The sequence below is a fragment of the Agelaius tricolor genome, unplaced genomic scaffold (genome assembly GCF_023055355.1).
Source record: "Agelaius tricolor isolate 1412-34295 unplaced genomic scaffold, bAgeTri1.0.p SCAF_32, whole genome shotgun sequence".
NCBI classification, from domain to species: Eukaryota; Metazoa; Chordata; class Aves; order Passeriformes; family Icteridae; genus Agelaius; species Agelaius tricolor.
Window position 1 is genome coordinate 1,133,440 of NW_027269292.1, and position 22,110 is coordinate 1,155,549.

Genomic DNA, 22,110 nt, shown 5'->3' on the forward strand with positions numbered 1-22,110 from the left:
AGCCCTGAGCAGAATCTGGTCCATCCTCTGACACCTCCCTGCAGGTACTTCTAAATATTGCCAAGATTCTATCTGTCTTCTCTTTAATTTTTGCCTTTTTCGTGAATGCAGGTCAGATTGTTGGGTCATAATACAATACTTTTTGGATTAAAAAAAAAAAAAAAGGTAGCATAAATATCTTTCTTAAATATTAGACCCATGTGAAAACTGCCCTTTTATATCTAATTATCCAGTATACTCTGTGAAATGCATACTTTATATCTGAGGTTAATGCTTTGTTAGGACCTTTATGAAATGGGATTAGAATACTGAGGGGAACTAATAGATATCCCATACGTAAGGTGTGATGAGGTGAACATCAGCATTACTCAGAAATACACACTTTTTTAGACTGATGAAACAGTGGTACATAATGACAGAATATAAACAATATTTGGAGGGGAGAAATAATTCTATAAAATGAGACAAAAGTTTTCTCCAGTGTAACTAAAGAGGCTTGGGAAAACCATGAAGTTTAGAGTTTAGTGTTAGATCACTATAAATGATAGACTTAACTATGTACCTTGAATGCAACAGGATGGAGACAAAATATTCACATGTCTTTGTGGTTCTGTGAAATGCAAGATACTAGAAGTTCTACTTTTAATGTTCTTTCAGTTTTCATAGTTACAAGATGTTTTAAATAACACAGAAAATAACTGATTTTGCTGGCTCTGAAACATCACCATGACATGCCCTCTCTCCCAGTGCCTCAACTTACTAGAAGGGATTTGAATGAATAACATTTCATGAAGAAACACTAAATCTGCAAAGCTAGTGACTTCTGCCATAGCCATTAAAGTGTTATGAGTGATGTTTATGATGTTAGGGTTTTTTCCCCCCACCTCCCTTACCCTCTTTAATTTTCTTTATATTGTAAAAGCTTTGAGAAGAGATGGCATGCTCAGTTTAGGAAGAAGCTGTCTCTGGATTCCAGATCAGAGCTTCTGGGCATTGCTGTAGCATAATTAGGAGTCTAACGCCTACATTTACAGTTCATAGAAAATTTACTGTCTATATATTAGGAATCTGTAATACTTACTTTCATAAATATGGAAACTACCACCAACCCATTAGGACTCTTTGCAGCTTCTGTGACATTTGTGTACAGTTCATGGTTATAGTGGATCAGCTGAACCTAAAAGAGGGTGAAGGGAAGGATTACAATTAACCAGTGGCAAATAATCCCATACAGTGTTTGCAAATACTACCCACACACTGCTTAGTTTGTATCGCGATCCCCTCTCTGCTTTGGGTACTTTGTAGCAGGGTAATTTTTCAGGCATTTGCAGTACATATCATTTTAACAATTTCAGTCACCATCTGGCTCCAACAGGTACAGCATCAGCATGTTTTCCTCTAAATTGCCAGCCACTGAATTCACCCACATCCAGTTACAGATTGCACTGCAGGGGCTGACATCACTTCCCTGTTCCAGTAGCACTTGCCAAGGGCACCAAGTAATCTGTACTCTGCAGCCTGAAGCCAACCACAGAAGAATCAGGGGTCGAAATATTTGAGGAAACACATGGGATATGAGTTTAGAACTGTGAAAACCACCACTCACAGAATTCAAAGTACTGGTATTCATTTGCCCCAGATTCTGCAAACTTGGTTACAGAGGCTCCTACAGTTAAGCACTTACTGTATTGTTAATCAAGTTCTCCTTAGCACCTGCAGCTTTCCTTCTGCTTTTTAGCTTTATGCTTGGCTGGAAGTTTTAAATTACAAAGGCACAGTTCCCTTCTCTCACTACCTATGTAAAATATCTTACCCAGAACCTTGATATTTGATTTGTCTGGGATCACCAGACAGTGTTACAATTTACATTGCCAACTTTTCTTTTTTTAAAAAAAAGATGAACAAATTTAATGAACTCTGGTGGCAGTTAAGTACTTCTAAACAGATGACAGCTAGTCAGCTTTATTTAGCCTAAAGATCTTTCTTAGTTTTCAGATGTCAATTAGAAAAGGAAGGTTCTTGTTCTGACATTGTCAGAATTGCAGCAGCCTGATGTTCGCATTTAAAAATCAGGTCTGTCTTTCATGTGCTGACACTTCCAAAAGCTGTTTAGAGAAATTTCTGGACTTACATGCTGTGAGCAAGATCAGTATTAACTTGGTTTATATCTGGTAATCTTTGTAACTATACAAACTATACAAGACTAAGACTGCCAGTAAAGAAACTTCATTATAATGTGCTGTCCAGGTTTATAATGAGGGAAAAAACCAACCCCTAAACATCACTGAAACAGGGTTTAATGCCTGTATTGGTGAAATTGTCTTTGGATGAATGTGAGGTCTGGTTATTCAGAACTGAAATGTAATTGTGAGCATTTTTCTGCAGGAATGATGTTCCTACAGAATCTGAAGTACACAATCAAGTTACACAGACTAAACCTTACTTTGCCACCCAAAGGGGTAAGTCCAGCAATCCATGCTGATCTGATTATAGCAGTATCCCAAGTTATGTGTAACCCATACCATTATTATCTCAGTCCAAGATAGGGTAAGAAATAAATGATGAGTTCAAACAGTTCTATTTCCCACATTCTGCCCTGACTGGAAAATGTATTATTCTTTTAAGTGAATCTTATCAGCTTTATATAAAAGGCCCTCAAGCATTGTCCTCTCACCACCCCCGAAATCCCTTTGTGATGCTGTTTTAGTGCTTGTAGATGTAAAAAGGGGCAGTGGAAACTCTGAAAGAGAAAATTTGCATTGGTAAGATCAGAAGATTTTTGGTGCGTGGCTTTGCTATTTACAGCCAGCAGTTCAGAGACCAAAAAAATAAGGTGAGGGTCAAAAGTACTGCTATGATGTGTTAATTTCAATTACTTTTGTCCTGTCTCAATTGGGCACTATCTAAAAAATGTCAAAGGAGCCAATGGAGTCCTCTACCAAATTCTGACAGTCAGAAAGCAGGCGAAGTGAAGGTCTCATACAGCCACAGAGGTTATAATGCTCATTCATCATCACTTTATGGTACTACTGAACTTTGATAACATCCCTGTTCTGGGGACTGTGCACTCACTGAAATTTTTAGGTTTAGTCACATATTTGTCTTTTTATGTACAACTCTTTATCCTGGCAGCCAAACTAACTTGTGAATTATCAAGGAAATAAGTAATGAAATCTACTTTAGACTAGATGTCTTTCTGTACAAAGTCCCAGAATAACAATGAATTAAAAAATTCATTTTATATAATAAAATGAATAATAATGAGATAAACTCATTTTATATAATAAACTCATTTTATATAATAAACCAAAATGCTGGGTGCGGGAATGGCTAAAAGCAAGGGACAAATTCTCCTTCCACCCATGGGAACCCTGAGTCAACATCAAACTCTTGTTTCGACTGATGGCACTTACAGAAATAAAACCTCTCAAGTATATACAACCATATACAGGATATTTGTCCCAAACAAAGGTCTCAGTGCCTAATGAAGAGACACTCTTTTTTTTTTCTTCTCAAACCTGTCACTTTCTCTGTGCTGGAGTTGTATCCTGTTGTATCTTTCCTCCCTGCCCCCAAATTAATTTTAAAGCTGTTTCCATGGTACTATGGTTAAATTCATTAGGTTTATCTTTTTTTAGAAAAAGGTTGACCATCTAAGGAGGCATAATTTTCAAAGTTTCTCACATGGAACAGGCTAATTTAGAAATATTCAAATGAATGAGTGTCTTAAACACAGAATACAACAGGACAGAAAACCATAATTCCCTATTAAATTTCCTCTGAGAATAATTTCTTTAAGTTGCCTAAAATACTTGTAAGCATTTGGTCTGTATAAAATATTACTGGGGTCTTCTGTGAAGGTGAAGTCACAAAAATAAAATTGCTCATATATGAAAATCTCACTTTTCAAATGATGACACTGTATTAAAAGCACATCACAATAAGAGCAGATCTACAATGCTGAAAGCACCCTTTGAGTTTAGTTTGGGTTTCAGGGCTCAAAGGCAATACTAAATCTTGTTTTAATCCACTGCTTTTCTTAGGAAGATTCCCCCTTTAAGATTAATTTGCCATAGAACAAGTGATACCTCTTTGTTTTCCTCCAGCTAGAGAAGATCTGTTTTGCAGGAAAAAGATCAATTAAGATTAATTACTCTCTGATGAAAAACCAGAACGGGCCTTGTTCCACCACCCAACAATGTGCACTGGACCAAGACCAGAATCAGAAACAGAGCTTTTTAGCCTCTCAAGACTGTCCATGTTCTCCTGCAGCCAAAAATGGAGCAATAAGAAACTGAGGGAATTTAGAATATTGCAGTAGTTCACACACAGTTTTCCACAGTCCTCTTGGGAATAATAGAATACCCTTTTTTCTCACTTGGAAAGTTATAAACATTTTTGATTTGTAAATTATGAGAGAAGTAAAGCATGAAGTAAATGGCAGCAGGAAACAGCTCATCTGTAACCATAGTATTTATAGTATGCTGCAATATCTGAGAAACTGTTGGGGTACCTCATTGAGAGCAAGCAGAAAGTGTGTTTCCAGCACAGCAGGGAACAAAAGCAAATGAAATTGTTCAAGAAGGCAGTTAAATGTTTGTTTTGATTCAGAGTTCCTGTAAGAAGTATCTAAGATATCTTTAAGGAAAATAATTATGCATTTTTGTTCCTCAAAAGTTTAATAAAAACAGCAAAAGAAATGTAGTTTCTGCACGGTGGGTGCCCGGAGAGAAAAATAATTTTACTGAGTTAAAAGCCATTAATAAGAACAGTTATTCCACTATTAAAATATAATTGCTCTTACAGGTCTTGTAAGACCCAAGAGTTATTTATGGAACTAATTTTGTGGGTATGAACAGGTATGAGATCAGTGCAATTTGTGTGACTGACAAAACTGTTTTTAAAGTTGTCCTAAATTAAATTAAATGTACCTCCTGCTTTGTGGAAAGGCATAGCAGCAGCTGGGAGAACATGGACCAGCTCTGTGGTCCTGATTTGTCTTGTTTTCCTGGACCAATCCCTGGCAGTGATGCAGGGGAATTTTCTTATCTTTGAAGAACCAACCCATCTTTTCATGCCCAGGGTACTCAACCATGAAATGTTAGTGTCTGATAAGGTGGTTTTACCCATTAATTAATCCACAAATGTACCTTTTACTCTTTATGTATACGCACACAGCAATGCAGTGCTCTTGCTTTGTTAATAAATTGATAACATGAATTGTAGATGATCACCTGTACTGCAGTTTACTTTGCACTTTAGGAAACTACTGCAGTTTTAAGATTAAAATCTGTTTTAAAAAAATAACTTTGCTATATTAAGCTAAGGAGAAATGCAAAAAACCAGTTGCTTGAAATAAATTTTTATCTCTAACTCTTTTTGATGTTCTCTTTATTAAAATGCAGGTTATTTAGTCTTCTGCTGACAAATGTGCTTTGTGCTTTGTTTTGCATTTTTTACTGATTTTGACAGTTATTTTTTGATTTAAAAGAAATGTATATAAATAACTGGTTTAATAGATAGGCTTGTCATCCACATTTATAGCTATATGTCAACTGTTTTATCCTAGATAAATAAACAATATTAGAATTATTTTTTACTTTAAAGAATAAGACTAAGAATGCATGGAAGGAATGCATTTTTCTTCTGCTTCTGAGCAGACAGCTGTGTAGAGAAATGCAATAATCGTGCAGTAAAGTGGAAATACAGTTGGGTTAACTACTCTTGGCTTCAAAATCTACTTTATTAGAAATAATGGCATGCTTGGAATTAGCACTGAAGCTATAAATGGCATCTAACCATTTTGTTAGAGCCATTGGTAACAAGAACTAACTTGCAATAAAGGGTGTTCAACAGTGAGCCTATGCCAGTGTTCCTTGGTAGCATGTTAACATGGGGTGTTATTTCCAGCATGTATTATGGCTCCTAGAAATAAATCTATAATAAATATATAAAAGGCTCTGCCATAACCTGCTTTAGGGTTGAAGTCGTTTTCTCTAGTTATTTCTAGATGCCATTTGGCCTGCTGACCTGGTATCTTAGAGCTAATAAGGCTCTAACAGAGCCTTATTTTTTTGTTTATATGCAACCACTGCAGCTAGAAAATATTTTAAAAAAATTACCTAAAGGATATGTAGACGATTAAGTCTTTCTCCTTAATATTTATATATACTCTGAATACTTTTGTAAGTCTTACTTTAATTTATTTGCAAGTAGGAAACAAGACTAGTTTAGATAGTATTTAAAACTTGACATTTTTCTTAAGCATCGCCAGGACTATAGTAACAAGTTACAAATTACTGTCTGAAGAGACCAGATTGGCCATGCTTATGTCAGAATTTGCTTTCAGGACTTTCACCTTTGTGCCAACAACAAAAAAAATTTAAGTAAATAGGCTGAAAGAATAAAAGTGAGTGGTGATGGATTCCTGACATCCAAATGCTGCTGGAACTGTTGCAAGTGTTACAACTATTTGTACTCCCTTCCACACAGCAGATAATTCAAAGAAAGAAAAATCCAAATTGAGCCCCAGAGGTACAGAGGAACTCCTTGGCTGCTGGTTGCTGAGTGACTTGGGGAGGGTTTTTGACAGGGGAGTCATTGCTGAGCCAATTGCTCCAAACATGGGTATTTTTGGCTGACCTGCCACTCAACCACTTTTGTCACTCATCGTTAGCAGATGAGCAAGACCTGGATAAACATAAGTAAATGACACTTCTCTGCAATTTGCTTTGTGTGAGGATCAAATTGAAGTTTGAGGCTCAAATGCTTATGTTGATTATGTCTTGGCTGATGCAGAATTTCACTGCAAGCTGTAATTTGGCACTGACCCAATCCATCATCTGCAAAAGTTGTATCTTAAAAGAGAATAAGGGTAATGTAGGGAAAAAAAAACACTATTAGATGAGTCTATCATCATTTCTGGATTCATGCAGGATTTTCTGACTAAACACTGCATTTAAATTGTTTTCTCATTTTAAATACTGCAGATGGTCAGACACCATGATGATGAACTCGATATAAATGCTCCATTTGGTAGATTCAGTTATATAATGGTGCTCTGTATTTCTGTTGGAATTCTGTTTCTTTAGCAATGAGCCCAGAAAGCAGCAGAAAATGGTTCCTGCATGTCAAGAATGTGGGGAAGTGGTGATTGATGCTATTTCTGTTGTTCACTGCATTGCCCTGAGACATTGAATACAAAGGATGTAAGAGGAGGTCACTGATAGAGGAATTAGCAGTTCAAGCCTTCTCCAAAATCCACCAGACCTCTGAGTCCACCTTGTTAAAGAACCATCTGTAGTTCCATTTCTGTTCAGGGGCTGGGCATGATGGACAAGGGCAGACAGACACATCACAGACTGATGGATAAAAGGATGAGTAAAAAAAAGTTAAGAGAATTTAGTCTAGTGAAAATCTAGATCTTGTCCCTTTTGTCCTCATTTCATCATCTAGTAAGGAAAAAACTAATTAACAAGTAAATGTTAACTAACAAGTAAATGTTAGTGTTAGGGTTTCAAACCAGAAGCAGAAGTAAGGAATTATCAGTTTGACCTGCTCTCTTGAGCACAGAAGTGCATTGTAAATTCAGAATGTTATTTTTCTTTTTGTGCCAGAAATGAAGCATGGGATTTTATATTCTTAAGATGCCAGCAAGATGTGTATATGAGGAAAGCACAGAATAAAACTGAGGATGTATTTTAAGAAGTGTTTGGTACTGTCCATTGGAGAAGATATGGTAGCCAGGTGGGGGCTGGTCTCTTCTCCCAGGTAACAAGCAACAGGATGACCGAAAATTACCTCAAGTTGTGCCAGGGGAGGTTTACATTGGATTTTAGGAAAACTTTCTCCCCACAAAGGACTGTCAAGCCCTGGAAGAGGCTGCCCGGGCAGTGGTGGAGTTACCATCCTACAAGGACGTGTGGATGTGGCACTTGGAGACGAAGTTTAGTGGTGGCCTTGGCACGTTATAGGATAAAAGTGGAACTTGTTTAAATTAAAAGGTCTTTTCCAAAAACTCTATGATTTTTTTTTCTCATGGTCTTCTCTCAAGAATCTCCTTCCACTTTCGTGACTGAGTTGCTCACCTGTGACTTAAAAACTTATGTTCAAGTCCTACTCTGCCTTTGAGCAGATCTCCTTCCCATCTTGGCCCAGCTTGTCAACTCCAACATGAGAATAGCTGCATTTTTGTCCAGTATCAATATTGTGAGAGGATCAGATGTAACATTACTGGTATTGGGGAAAGCATCTTAATAATGAATGTTATGTTATGGAGTTCAATCTGTGTCATTGATCCATGACAATGACAATTTGTGACACATCACCCATAAAAGGCACAAAAAAGATCAGAATCCAAATAGTTCTGGGAAAAGACTGTGGGATTTCCACTTGATTTCCAGCACCTCAAATTATGGTAACAGGAAAACTTTTAAAGCCTGATAGAAGAGAAAAAAACTGAAATGGACATAATTGCTGGTTAAGTTACTGTTTGAATGTAAGTTGAAAGTTCAAATACAGAAGAGTTTGAGAAAGCCCAACCTGATTCAAAATAGCCAAAAGCATTTCTGGAATTATGCTTTATTATTGAATTTTCAGAGGTTCTTTAGGATATTAATGCTATGTTCGGTGAGACGACAAATTAGAGTAAAAATTTAGAAATTATTCTGAGAAATCTAACACCTGTCAGAGGTGCAGAGTCAAAGATTCAGCAAAAGCTGGCACAGATCTGCCCTGCAGGCGGAAGATAAGTGTTTTTTTTTCATTTTTGTTTAAGAATATCCTGGAAGGGTATCCTAAGGGAAGTGCAAGTGCAAGCACCTTTTGCTGTTCATATGAATTGCAAAAAAGCCAGTTTCATGTTTGTAATTTAATAGGCAAATATGAAGTTGAGAAATAGCAAGCAAGAAAAAAAAATACAAGAGGACAGGGATTATCTAAGAATGTGAGATAGTACAGCTTAAGGCAGACAAATGCAAAATTATCTTGTTTCTGAATGAGTTAAATGTTGTTAAACTCAGTAGGGAAGATAAGTGACACTCTGGAGCCAGAACAAAGCCAGTTATCTTTCTAAAGTAAGCCCTTTAGCTTCCTCTGAAGGCTTTGGTGAAAGAATCAGGGTGCTGGTAAACACTGCTGAACAAATGCTGGACATTAATGTGATGGTGGTGGAAGGGGCAGCAGTAAAGTCACATTAGCATTTTTTATCAGCTGATTTTCTACATCAGACAATGAAGTCAAAGCTTTTTTTCCCTATTAGACAACACAGTCCGTATTCCTTTGCAGGTGAAATGCTGAAGTGCTGAAAATACTGGAATGGAAATACCTGAAATGCCAAAGAGATATTTTGCCTTAATGAAAGAAGATCAGGGAACATGCCATCCTCTAACACGCTGAGTTTTTGAAGAACCAATCTTATGTTTGTTGGACTTTCTTCAATTAGAAAAGATGACTTTGGGCAGTGATTTAAATAGAAGTCTTTGGAATTTGCTTTGTCCATGTAGTAAACTTTATCTACTGTAAGAAAGCCAGATCTCAATCGGGCTGTGAAAGCAGCTCTTTACTCTGGTTGGCAAAGGGCCTGGCCTTAAGAATGTTCCTGACTGCCATGCAAACAATACCCACTATTCACTTCTTGCTGCCACCAGCTCCCACTGGGAGAGCTACAGACTCCTGAAATACCAACTGAGTGGAGATGTTGTGGCTTCCACGGGAGAATAATGTCTGAATGGGGTGTGAAAGGTACAACCTGCTTCCATCTCTTCATGGATCACCATGTCCTTTATGACAGCACCTCAAGGTGGTGAGCAGTCAAAGGTTGGGATCAGGGGTCTTTTCCAGCCTGAATAACTCTGTGGGCAGTGAGGAGGGCAGGCAGAGAGCAGTAGTGGTGTCTGCCCCTCTCCCACCCTGACAGCAGCCACCTCCCTCTGCCAGGACACCCTGAGGAGGATGAATGGTTCAAAGAGTGGATGACACTGCTGCTGTCCCCAGTTTGGGTGCTCCCAGTGTGACTGGAGTTCTGCACTGTGGTAAATACTCTGGTTCCCTTTGAATTTATGCCAATCCCATAAAATCATGCCAATATTTAACTGTGCACTGTGATGGAAATGTGTTGTTCTTTTTTAGGCGTACAAGAAATGATGGCTTTATACAAGCAATGTCTCCTGTGGGTTTCTCTTAGTCTTTCCCCCATGCAATTACTATTCACCAGTTCTCCCAGATGTACTTTCTCCAGTTAGTCCGAGTGCTGTGCCTGACACCTCTGCCTCTATTTAATTTCTTTGTTATGTACCATATCCTCTGGTATGGCTTTTGTACAGCGAATTAAAAAAAAAACAAAAAAAAAAACAAAAAAAAAACAAAAAAAAAACCCAAAAAAACAACAAAAAAACCCCAGCCCTTTCTCTTAGTGCACAGATGAAATGGAGCTGAAAATTACTGAAGATAAAAATCCAGATCTTTGAACTGTAATGCTAAGAATTCTTCAACAAAAGTAAACACCTAATTGAAGATAATGTTGACTCTCTCTATAACTTTATTACTTTGTCAATCTTACATCATTAAGTATGCATTTAATTTCATTATCCTGCAGTAAACAGTTTGTTGTTGAGGTGAGATAGGCTGGTTTGTGGTGTCTGTAGGCAAAGCTGTGTTTTACTTTAAATGCAGGTAGTGCTGTCTTTAGCTTTTGAACTATGTAAAAACAATGTAATTGTCCTATTACCTTGCTAAAACATCTGATAATTTGTCAATGATGTGAAAACATGAGAACTTAAACGTGATAAATACAAATAGGAATGTAGCTGTTATTTTCTTTCCATGATACTTTAACAATATCAATTTGCCAGGCTGTTGTGAGGAAAGGATTCCATATGAAACTGTCAGTGGGGGATGGGGTATCACTAAAAGGATTAATAATAAAAGATTTATTTCTGATTTTAGTAATCTTAATATATATGCAAAGTAAGTGTTTAGCTGTATAAACCATTAATATATATACAATTTAGTTTTACTGCATACCAAATTATGTGCCCCTTTTATCTAGGCTTTGCAAAGCCCATTATCTCAAGTTTAAAGGGAGACACATAGAAGGAAGGCAAAGAGAAAAAATCTAGTTCTTCCTACTTTAAAAAAAATGCTGTAGAAGTGTGAGCCCAGTATAAATTCAGAATTCTGTCTCCAGAGTTCCCTGATCTCTTCAAGAAGTCCCTGAATCCCTGAAAATTGCTGGTTTCTCAGCAAACAGCATGAAGAGTTTTTCCTGGGAGAAAGGTTTTAATAATTAAAATTAGTCAATACTGAAGTGCAGAAGGTTATTTGATCTTGCTCAGAAACTGACACTTTCCAGAAGGGGAAAAAAATGCAATCTGTCTAGTAAATCACTTTGTACAGAACTGGGAGTCAAGTAGAAGAAATTTGCTGCAGAAGAAAGGAGGGCAACTCACCAGGGAAATAGGTTTGCTGAAAACAATTGTGAGTTTGAACATCAAGGTTGAGATTTTTAGGACATTTCCTGAAAAAAATCTCTAAGTCTATCAAGATGAGATGTAAAAATGCATTTGTTAGTACTTCAGGGCACTACATCTCTCAACCACATAATATAAAGTTGCTGTTGGCTCTGGTGCTCCAGTCCAAATTTCAGTTTGTCTACTTTCTCCCTGTAATTCCAATTAAACTCAGCTGTTTTATCAAGTCAGTCTATATTTCTGCACAGAACTGAGGTTTCCCACCTTCATTTAATGGACTGAAATTTTTCTCCCATCACCCCTGTCACCTCTGGACAGTGTCAGTAGATGACAAGATGAAATCAAAGCCATGCCCATGGCTGTCTGTGCCCAGCAGAGCTGGATTCCCTTTGAGCCTTGCTCTTTTCCAGCCTTTCTTTTGATACTGCATGTGCCATGCAAGCTGTGGCATTTTCCTTATATATTCCCATTTTTATAAACAACAAACCTCTCCTCTGACCTTTTCTGATCCATTTCTTTCTGTCACTTAAAATCTGTCATTCTTCCAGCATTATCACTGCCATCCAGTTGTTCCATCCCCCACTGTGCATCTCCTAGGGAGGCAAAATGGTCCTTAAATACACCCTGGTTTCCTGTCTCAGTGGGGTTCAGGGGTTAGTGAATACCAGTCTGAGACCAGGCCTCTGCTTTTTCACGGGGTTGTCACAGTGGGAAAGGGCAGTGATGCTGCTCCACTACCTGCATCACTCCTGGGATATCACAGGTGGCTATTGCAAGTGCTTCTGGAAGCAGAGAAGAATCAATTCAAGTGCTCTGGCAGGTTGCAGTATCTCACCTTTTCTTTGAACAGCTAAATTGTGTCTTTGCATTCTGAATTTTAGCTCTGTTGTAGCATAATTAGAATCAACTAATTTCAGAAACAAAAAAAAGCATACCAAATGTTGCATTAACTGTGTTACAAAAGTATTTTACTTTATCGTACAATGAGGGCAGCATTAATGTACAATCTAAATGTACAGTGATGCTGCAATTCAGCAGAATTGATGTTGTGGCTGAGAAAACTCCCGACCTTCTGAATTACTTTAATTTGTTTGATTCACCTTGTTTGACCTCTCTCTGTGGCAGATCAGGTAAGACAGCAAAGAGGGAGGCACAAAAAGACTGTCAGGGCAAGCAAACTAAGAGAGGCACAACCAGCTTTTCTGCTCCCACTTCTTAACTCTGGAGCATTAAACTTGTGCATTCTGTAATTTTTTAGCTAAGTTTATTCTGTGTTATTTGAAGCACCACAAAATACATGTATTGTTTTGGAAAAAAAAAAAAATTAAAAAGACAATAGAAGAATTGCCTTTAACTCAGAAGATAGCTGGGAGAACAGGCACAGGCTTAATCTGCTCATACTCTGAGCAGGGAGTAGGAAGTACTATATTTATACCCTTGATAAATGATTTGATGTTGTTTTATATTTTCTGGATCTTCTAATTTTTAAGTAAGGAACACTAGAATAGAACATATTTTTTAGCATCTTTTACGTTTATACCATACTTTACAAGTGAAGTACTCAAAATTCATTAAGTAATAAAGGAACATCTTGGAGATGGGCATCTGGCAACTGTCACAAATCCTGGTATCGGGAATCTCATGGGTAGGACAGGCACATATTATTCTGCAGGCTGAGGTGATTGGAGTAGTTTGCTCACAGATCTGTGCAGTTTTATACGCTTATCATATTTACACTATTATTGGCCAACCAAAGGCCTGGTAAATAAACAATTTAATAATAAAAGTAGATCTAATTGGACAAGGTAATTGCTACTACTTGAAAAGACCCAGATAAAACCATACAGTCCCTGCAGCCGAGGCTGGATACAGGTCACTGTTGTAGTTAGATTAGAAAGTGTTCTGTGAGGGATGCTGTGGAACAGCTCAATTGCCAGTGACTTTTGCAGGATCTGCTTGTACCTTCGAGGAAATGTCTCTCAACAAAGTACTTTTGACCATACAGCTCTAATCTCAGTCCAGACAAGACACCAGAGCAAAGAAAAGCAGGAATGAAGATGGTGCTGCGATGGCAAACTCCTCTGCAGGCAGGGGAACCAGCAGCTTGGGTTCTGCCAGTTCCCCCAAATCCCATTTCCTTCTGGTTCCTCTACTGCTAATAACAAATGGAGAGAAGGGTAAAACTGCCAGCAGCAATAAAGGGAAAAAGAATTCAGTGCAACCTATCTAAAGCAGAAGCAGCTCACATTGCTTCAGAACAGGAGGATCAGGAGGAGGAGAAGGAGGAGTAGGAGGAGGAAAATTTTTCATGAAACAAAACACCAAAGACAGCTTCTTAATAAACATAAGAAAATATTTTCACCTAACCAACTATTAAATAGTGGATTATTCATTCAAACCAGCTCAGCATTCACCTCTTGTTGGTTTTATCTCACGTTTATATATGTATGCACACACACATATGGTTTTTAGTTCTCACTATGCTAATCATTTGAGAAAATTTGGCCCAAAAACCTGAAGGTTGATGCATCACAGTAGGACAGAGATTTCAGATTACAAAGGCTGTGCTGTTTTTTTCTCAAGTTGTTGGCAATAGTTTTACTGTCTGTGGCTGGCGGTGTTCACCCAGCCATATGTAGCTCTTTTTGACACTTACTTGCAGTGTCACTGCTGTAAATAAGATTTCCAAAATGAACTAAAATCACATGGGAAGCATGCTGTTGTTATCATAGTGCAGTTTGCTCATCAGAAACTAGTGCAGCTCTACTTCTTCACAAAGAGATGGTGTAAGAAAGGTGTACAGATGAAATCTGTGCATGCTAAGGATAGCTTTATTTGCTTCATTAATAGCCAGTTTGATAAACAGCTGTTCAGTTACAGGTCTTCTAATCAGAATCCAAGTGTGAAGACTGTCAAAATAATTAAATGGTTCAATAAATCTGAGGCTATACGTCCAAAGAAAAACTACTATACATTAAAGACCTTTTAAGAGGTATTCAGCTCATCTTTGAAGTTTCATGAACTTCAAAGACACATCTTGTAAATTATTTTTCACTGCTTCATTGATTTTTAATATTGTCAAATACTTATGGCCCTGCAATCCAGAAGTACTTTGGGATCTACTTAGCTTGGTGTATTTATTATACTACAGTCTCCTCTATCTGGCATCTGTTCTATCAACCTCTTTTTCTATATTTACAAGTTTGGAAATTTAAAAGGTAGCTGGTGAGAGGCAGGTTCAGGTATGGATGATAAAAGGCTTTCTGGGTGGCGCAATATTGTGTATATATGATGGGAGGTTCATGACTGTTCTTTGATGCAGTTGATGTTGCAGCTTGCACATCTTAGGATGATGAACTTTGACTTGAGCAGCAACAGTGCAAGTTCTGCCTGCTTAAGGTGCCCATTATTATTCTGTTCCATATAAATGGAACAGAATAATAACAGAATGAATTTTGAGAAATCAGGTGGCCAAAATTTCTGGGTCTTTGCAAACACCATGAGCTCTCATGGCTTCACCCTGCCATGCCTGTTGTCCTGACCGCAGTTGACTCACCCTCTATCATTTGTAAACTCAGCACAAGAATTACCCTGTGAGGTAATTGGTAGTTAATGGGGAAACATGCTAATAGCATTCCAAGGGCTGTCATTAGTGTCTGCTGTGTGCAGCCATCTGCAGTTCCAAATTTCCAAGGGGACCATGACATGACAGCTTCCAGCACTGGACATTTCTGAATTAGGATTTTGGTTCAGGCCCAGCTTGAAACAAAACAAACTAAAAGGAGACAGATGGTCTCTTCCAGCTCCTCACTGCACTTTTATTTTCCTCTTCATAAACATTAAAGGACAGATTTTCAGCTGATATAGGATGATACAGCTCAGTAATTCTGTTTGTTTTCTAGAATTCTCCTTTTTTAATATTATTTTATTTTAAACCATGTACATCTTCAAATTTAATTATAGTAATTCACTTTTAGTTATAAGTTGCCACTTATAAGGAAAAAATAAGCACAAAATAAGGAATAGTATCTAGCAGTACACAGATAAAATTGATCTACTTCAAGCTGCCCAAAGATAGATTGGTGATCACAACCAAAACATTGATGAGTTTAAAAGATCATTTGAAAGATAGATGACATCAAAAAACTGATATGATATTCTTTGTTAGGAAATAAGCCTGTGTCTTAAAAATTCTCTTTTCACCATAATCTTTTGGTAATTTCTACAGTATTAGCAATTTCTGGATACTTTATTATTTGGTAATACCTTGTGTACATAAAGTAAGAAAAAAAAATCATGTAAAAGCTCCCAATGGAGTTTGCATTTTAAATTTAGGTGAATTTAAGTATTTTGAATCCTAGAGATTGCATCCTATTTTTTCTTGTATTGTGACCCCCATAGTTTATGTGCTTGTAACAGTTACAACATACATCCCAAATTACATCTGTCATCGTCCCCATGGTTTCACTTATTTCCAGGGATTTTTTATGTATATGAAGATTAGTGGGAATAAACCCTGAATATGCTGCCTGACAGCTCAAAATTCTAACAAAAGATTTCCAACTTTCTTTGATGTATTCATCTTCAATACTGACTATATCTAAAAAATAGTGAGGTATTTTCAAATTGGCAATGGGTAAAAGGCTTTTGGAACTGTTTGTTGTTGTCGCTCTTGTTTTTGGGGATTTTTCTGCCCTGCCATTTTTCCTTTCATCATTTTCCTGGATTTCTGAAAGAAAATCCTATGAGAATAGAATAGACTGACATTCATTAGAATCTGGAAGAATAAGGGTGATTCCTTTTTATTCCTAATTAACTGCACCAGGGAATGGCGCTACCAGTTAGGAGGAAGAACAGTTCCTCTATTGTGCCTCTTGTGACTTAGGAACAGTAAATGGGGAGGCTCTAAGCTATAAATCAAACAGTGAAAATCCTCTTAACTGAACACACCCTTGGGCTTCACACAGAATAAGGGTTTGCACTAATCATAAGCAGAACTAGTTGGGGTTTTTTTGCTGAAAGAGGGTTTTGCTGGAAAATGCTTATGTGTCAAAACCAAAGTACCTTGTGGAGGGAACTTGATTAAAAAGAGATTTTTTTATGAAAGACAAGCAGAGACTATCAGAAATTTCCCTGATTTCCTGCCAATTTGTCTTGTGATTCATCCAAAAGTGTGAAGATCAGATGCCTTCAGGAACTGGCTGGTTTTCCTGTGATGCCCCTCCCCAAAGAAGGGCTGGCTGAGTGTGAATAAAATTATGTTTGTGGGTACAGACAGACTCTCAAAGGGACAACCTGGGTACCAAAAGCATGACAGCTTTAAGGCTCCTATAGAGTACTCTGACTTACACTAGAATTCCTGGGGTTAGGCTGTGATTTGCAGCCTTGGGTGCAGATGGAAGTATTCCTGCCTGATGCCTCTTTCATGGCAGTAATTGTGACCAAATCAGGAAGGGTCAGGGCTAGGTTGTACTGCTGAAACCACAGCAGCACCACCCTTCCAGCTTGTCCATAAGCCACCTCACTGGAAATATCTCACTGCCTCCACTGCTCTGAAAGAAAAAATGGAACAAAATGTGCCAAAATTGAAAATAACTGAAGCAGTTTTAGTGTAGTAATTTGTGATTTGAGTAAAATTGTCTCCACAGGTGAGTGCCACAATACTCTTCAGAACAGCCCATGAGTTCCAAAACCACAGTACTCAGAACGGGGATGAGAGATCTGCCTGGCCCTTTGATTATTAGTTTTTGTCCTTGAAATACAGGCACATCCTGCTAAAGGAGTGTGTGGTAAAGAGGGCTTCACCTTCTGCCCATGGTGGATTTTTCTGCAAATGCTTTATGTATTGTTTTCATTGGTAGCATATTTTTGTGATATTTTATTGATCCTTACCTGTTTTTTTAATGCAAAGACAGCAAGCAATGAACACTAATCTGTCTTCTAAAGCACTTGACAGTGGTACACTTAGTAGTACTAAGAAGTCTTTTATCCTTCTCTGAATCAGAATTCCTTATTTCAGGCAAGTATGCTAATTTGTCATTTATGCACATTACCATAAGCTTTTCTGTTCTCCCAGAAAATAAAATAAAAAAGAGGGTAGAAGTTTGTTTCTTCTGGAGAATCTTAGCAGAACCCCAATTTGAAAGCCATGCTCCTCTAATGCATTATTTAATGAATTTTAGTGCAGTGCAAGTGCTGCACTGAGAGTTTGGTGGATTGGAGCAGGAAGAAGAAGTTGGGTCTGCACAACCTCACCAGGATACTTCAGTCTTCAGGGGGGCAAAAGAGCAGCAGGTAATGAGAACTGGGTGGCTGAGCTCCTGTAGCCATGGATGCTGTCAGATTAATTCTTGTGTCAGCATGGGAAGTGATGGGACCATCCCCCCATGCTGTGCTGTGAACATGGATTTCAAAGCATCAGACTGGGCTGGAGGTGCTGTATGGGACTGATAGCTCAGGCCTTGATCACTTTGTGCTTTGATTGTCAGAGAAATGGGAAATAAATGGCTGAAGTGGAGAAGAGCAAAGATTCATGTAACAAAATACACCAAATATATACTGTTCACATTGAACATGCCTTGGAAAAGAAATTTTAAAAAATCTATTTTCGTTATTCATAAGAATTTTGCATTTGAGAGAATGTGACAGCTGCTTCTTGCCAGTCCTATACTGAAGGTTAAGCAGATGAAGGCTGTGTTGCCAGCTAGTTCGGTTATTAGCAGAGTAGTACAGTCAGTAGTGGCATGTTCATACTTAGATAAGAAAAAGTAAATAAAGTTCAAGATGATGGAAGGAGATGGTTAGTAATGGACTTGCCTTTTCTAGCTAAAATCCAGGATTCTCTTTGCCTTTGATAGAACTTTCAGAGTAATAACTTGCATATGGCAAGTTGTGCCTATGGCAAATCATCAGTGACAAAATGCTTTCATGGCAGGTACATTAAAAACCCCAACCAAAGCACTGAAAAGTACCTGAACATAATTCATTAATTCCTACTGAATTTTAAACCACCAAATCTTGGTGGGTGTATGTTGTAACATCCAGTTAGTTTATACAAAGAATAATGCAGACAGATAAACATGAGATAATAAAAGATAAATGGAAAGAAAACTGACTTGGAATAAATGTGGTTTAACCTTGTCAATTTTAATTCTTCAGAGTGTTAGCACTGATGCCATTGTGGCTGCTACCACTTGCATGCTGTTTTAAAAGTAGCTATGCCTGAGAAACTGTTCTAATTTAAATAATTTTAGAAAGACATCCTTCTGAAATGATAACAAAACTGAATTTTCCTTCCCTTATTTTTGTAAAACATCCCAATCCATTATCTATCACAATTTTGTCTAAAGAAAACAAAATTTAGAAGTATTTCCTTCTCAGTCTTTATGGTAATTACAGAGATGGCTAAAATGAAATATCTCAAATTTAAAGTATTTTCACTTTCTGGGAGGCAGTGCATGCTAGGAAAGGTCTACAGTGATGGGGGAAAGTCAAGTCTGTATTCTAAATGAAAATTCCAAGTCTGCCACTCCCAGCAATCTCTAAAAATGTAGTAAAAAGGCAGCTAGAAATGACATGACTTAGTTGGCTTTTTGCCAAGATATTAAAATGTGTCATACGAAACTGTTAAACATAAAGTAAGGGACAAAAACCTATCAAAAGAGTCGCTGAAGCTACAGAAATTATCTGAAAGTCAGGGAGCTGTGTATTAGGAAATGGATTATTCCTGGAGAGGACAGAAAAGTGGGAGCCAGAACACTTCCTGGACTCATTCAGTCCTAGACGGATGTGGTGCTCCCATTCTCCATTTGGGTCCCAAGGGACAGCGACCAGCACATCTATTTGGGATGAAGAAAATCTGCTGTGTCTGCCTCCTATGCCTGTCCTGGGTACAGCAATGAGCCAGGAATTCCCATTTCCCACAAGAGACTATGCTGCAAGTTCAGACTCTTTGGAATTAGGGTCAGATTCATTGTCTTAAGCTCTTCCATTTTTATGGAGTAAAATAAAAATAACTAAAGATAAGTTTCCAATTTGACTCCCCACTGCCTGGATGCAAGGCCTGAGCTTGCTCTCAGAATTATTTTGGTTTGATCCCACTTAAGCTTTTACTGAGACAGACGTGTGGGGTGTGAGTGTTCAGCACCAAAAAAGCTCAGGAACTTCACTGGATCCACAGTGTTGTGGCTTATCTGTCATTAACCCTGAACTCTCCTATTTATTATCTGATATCCAGCATCCCACATCCATCTCGGGGGTGCTATCAGTGAAGTCAGATGGGGCCAATAGGGATTTTTGCAGTCCACACTTAGTACAGAAATACCAACTAATATTTTTACCCCAGACCAGTCTCCATAAGGGTTTTGCCCAAGGTAATGTCTAGAGTAACTGCTTGCTGATTTTTTATTGTTTTGCTAATTATAACAATAAAAATGCTTTTCATTGCTTCTTATTTTCTTTTGTGGTTGCCCATAGTATCTGCAAGGGCTTTTGTACAGGTTGTTAGTAGGATTGCTTCTTTCTTTGGAACAATACCTTAGATATATTTGGGAAAAAAGTTAAAACTTACAAAAGGTGTAAAGGAAAACTGATAACCAAGTAACAAAAAACCCATTTCAAAATGAACATAGTTTTTTGCCTGCAGAGGTAAATTGCTCTTTAATTAAAGAAGAGTCACTGTGTAGCAAGTGAAGTCACCCCAAGCAAATGATTATAATTTGGAATGAGGTAAAGTGAATACTCCAAAAGTGAAACTGGAGGTTTAGAGTGCTGAATGTTTTCATGTTCCAGTGGTTTAAAAAAGCAAATCCTACAGCTGCTACTCTAAGCAGAAAAACTCCACCTTATTGCTTTATAATGCTGGATTTTAAAATTGAGGCACCAGAGGGATTTAGATTACAGTCAGTGACAGACTGTGCTCTCAGTACATTGACACTCTCTTTCACTTCTCCCTCTGCCCAAAGAGGAGAACCGTTGGTAACCAAAAAGTAAACATGTGCGAAAATATATTTATTACTAAAGGAATTTGCTTCACTTGGTATCTAAGAAATTCAATATTTATTATTCCATGCAGATATTTTGCTGTGTCACATGCTACATTAATGAACTGACATTGTCATAACAAAGCTTGGCATTTGTGTGGATGGTTCCTGCAATTCTTCTTATGGATGGAGAGTTCATAAGATTCAGAAAAGTAGTTTCCAACAAAGGAAAGTTTTCTGGCAAGAAATGCCCACATATGTGTAGATAACGGAAAACAACCCCTCTAAAAATCTGCCTGTAGAGTTTCTTGAAATTTATTATAAAGCAGACAGTATCTATAGGGCTTGTATCCCAAAATCCTCAGAAAGCAAAAGACAGAAAGAAAAAATGCTGGCCCTCAGAAATAGAGCTCCTTATAACAAGCACCTGGAATTTGCTATGTAGAATCCAGGAATAATCATGTGCTTTAGTAAAACATGAAGATATCTAGCAAATGTGGATGTTTTCAGGCTTCAGTGAGCAAAGAGAGAAACATTTCTGGTTCTTGCTAGAACTAGAATTCACTAGGGAGTGAATGTCCTGTTGCATGTCAGCGGGAATGACAATGTCAATGTAGTAGCAGCTGGTACCCAAATTCAACAGCCTGGCCTTCAGTTCTTGAGGGGAAACTCCCTTAAATACCATACACAAAGTTTTCAAATATTTAAAGATGCAATTTAAAGATTAAGATACACAAAATTTTCAAATATTTAAAGATGCTGTCTAGAAATCAGCTAATGACCTACAGAAATTAGGTGGCTTCTGTATTGTTTTGTTGTCTGAAATTAATGTATTCAATTATTCCAAAAAGGCTTAGTGCAATTTTAGCATAACTAAATAATCAGAATGATGGTGTACTAAAAGACTGTTGTAAAGGTTCTTCATTTGATGTGAACTATAACTTTTCACCTCCAGTGACCATGGAAATACCTCAGTAATCTGAGAAAATGGAAGCCTAAAGCAAAGATCAAAATCCTACTTGGATACCTAAAATTCAGTCTCATATTTTAGAAGGGGTTAAAACACTTGTTCTGAACATCATTCAATCTCCAAATGGTTTCTAATGATTGTTTGGGATTATAAAATTACATGACTGTCCCTTTCAATTATATGTTATTGTCAGTCTTTCTGCTAAAAGACATAAATACGACATTCTGCCCCTGTATCTTTTTCTTTGTTTGTAACCATGAAGAGTTACAGCTGCATCAGGTCTATTCTCAGTTCCTGTTAGGGCAATAACTGACTTTTCGGGATTTATGCACCAAAAGAAACATCCTTTTACAACTTGCTACAAACAAAACCATCTGACTTTTCCTGTTTTGCCTGAACTATCATAAAATGCACACTTAGGCCTGTAGTATGCACTGTGACTTCTTCCCTTGGAAAAAAAAATCAAAATACTTATTTGTATTTCCACTGCTAATCAAGTTTTGGAAAGGTGAAAAAATAACAGGAATGCTATTTATTATAGGAGAAGCTGATTATACACAAAGTAAAAGTCTTTATTACTGTTACAAAATTTGGTCATTATATAACTTGATTTGTGTGATTAAGGGTTTTTCCTAAGGGAGGGATAAAAGAATCTGTTTCTAAAATCTAATTTTCCTTTAAAAATGGCAAC

At 37.5% G+C, this 22,110-nt stretch overlaps 1 protein-coding gene across 7 annotated transcripts in view; it reads right to left on the reverse strand.

Moving 5' to 3' along the window:
- Window positions 1-22,110, reverse strand: part of CA10 (carbonic anhydrase 10) — a 207,727-nt gene that overhangs the window by 11,059 nt on the left and 174,558 nt on the right. For all 7 annotated transcript variants that reach the window (XM_071451268.1, XM_071451267.1, XM_071451266.1 and 4 more), the window contains one exon: window positions 1,082-1,177. In XM_071451268.1, the coding sequence (XP_071307369.1) occupies window positions 1,082-1,177 (96 nt within the window). The remainder of the gene's footprint in view (window positions 1-1,081; window positions 1,178-22,110) is intronic.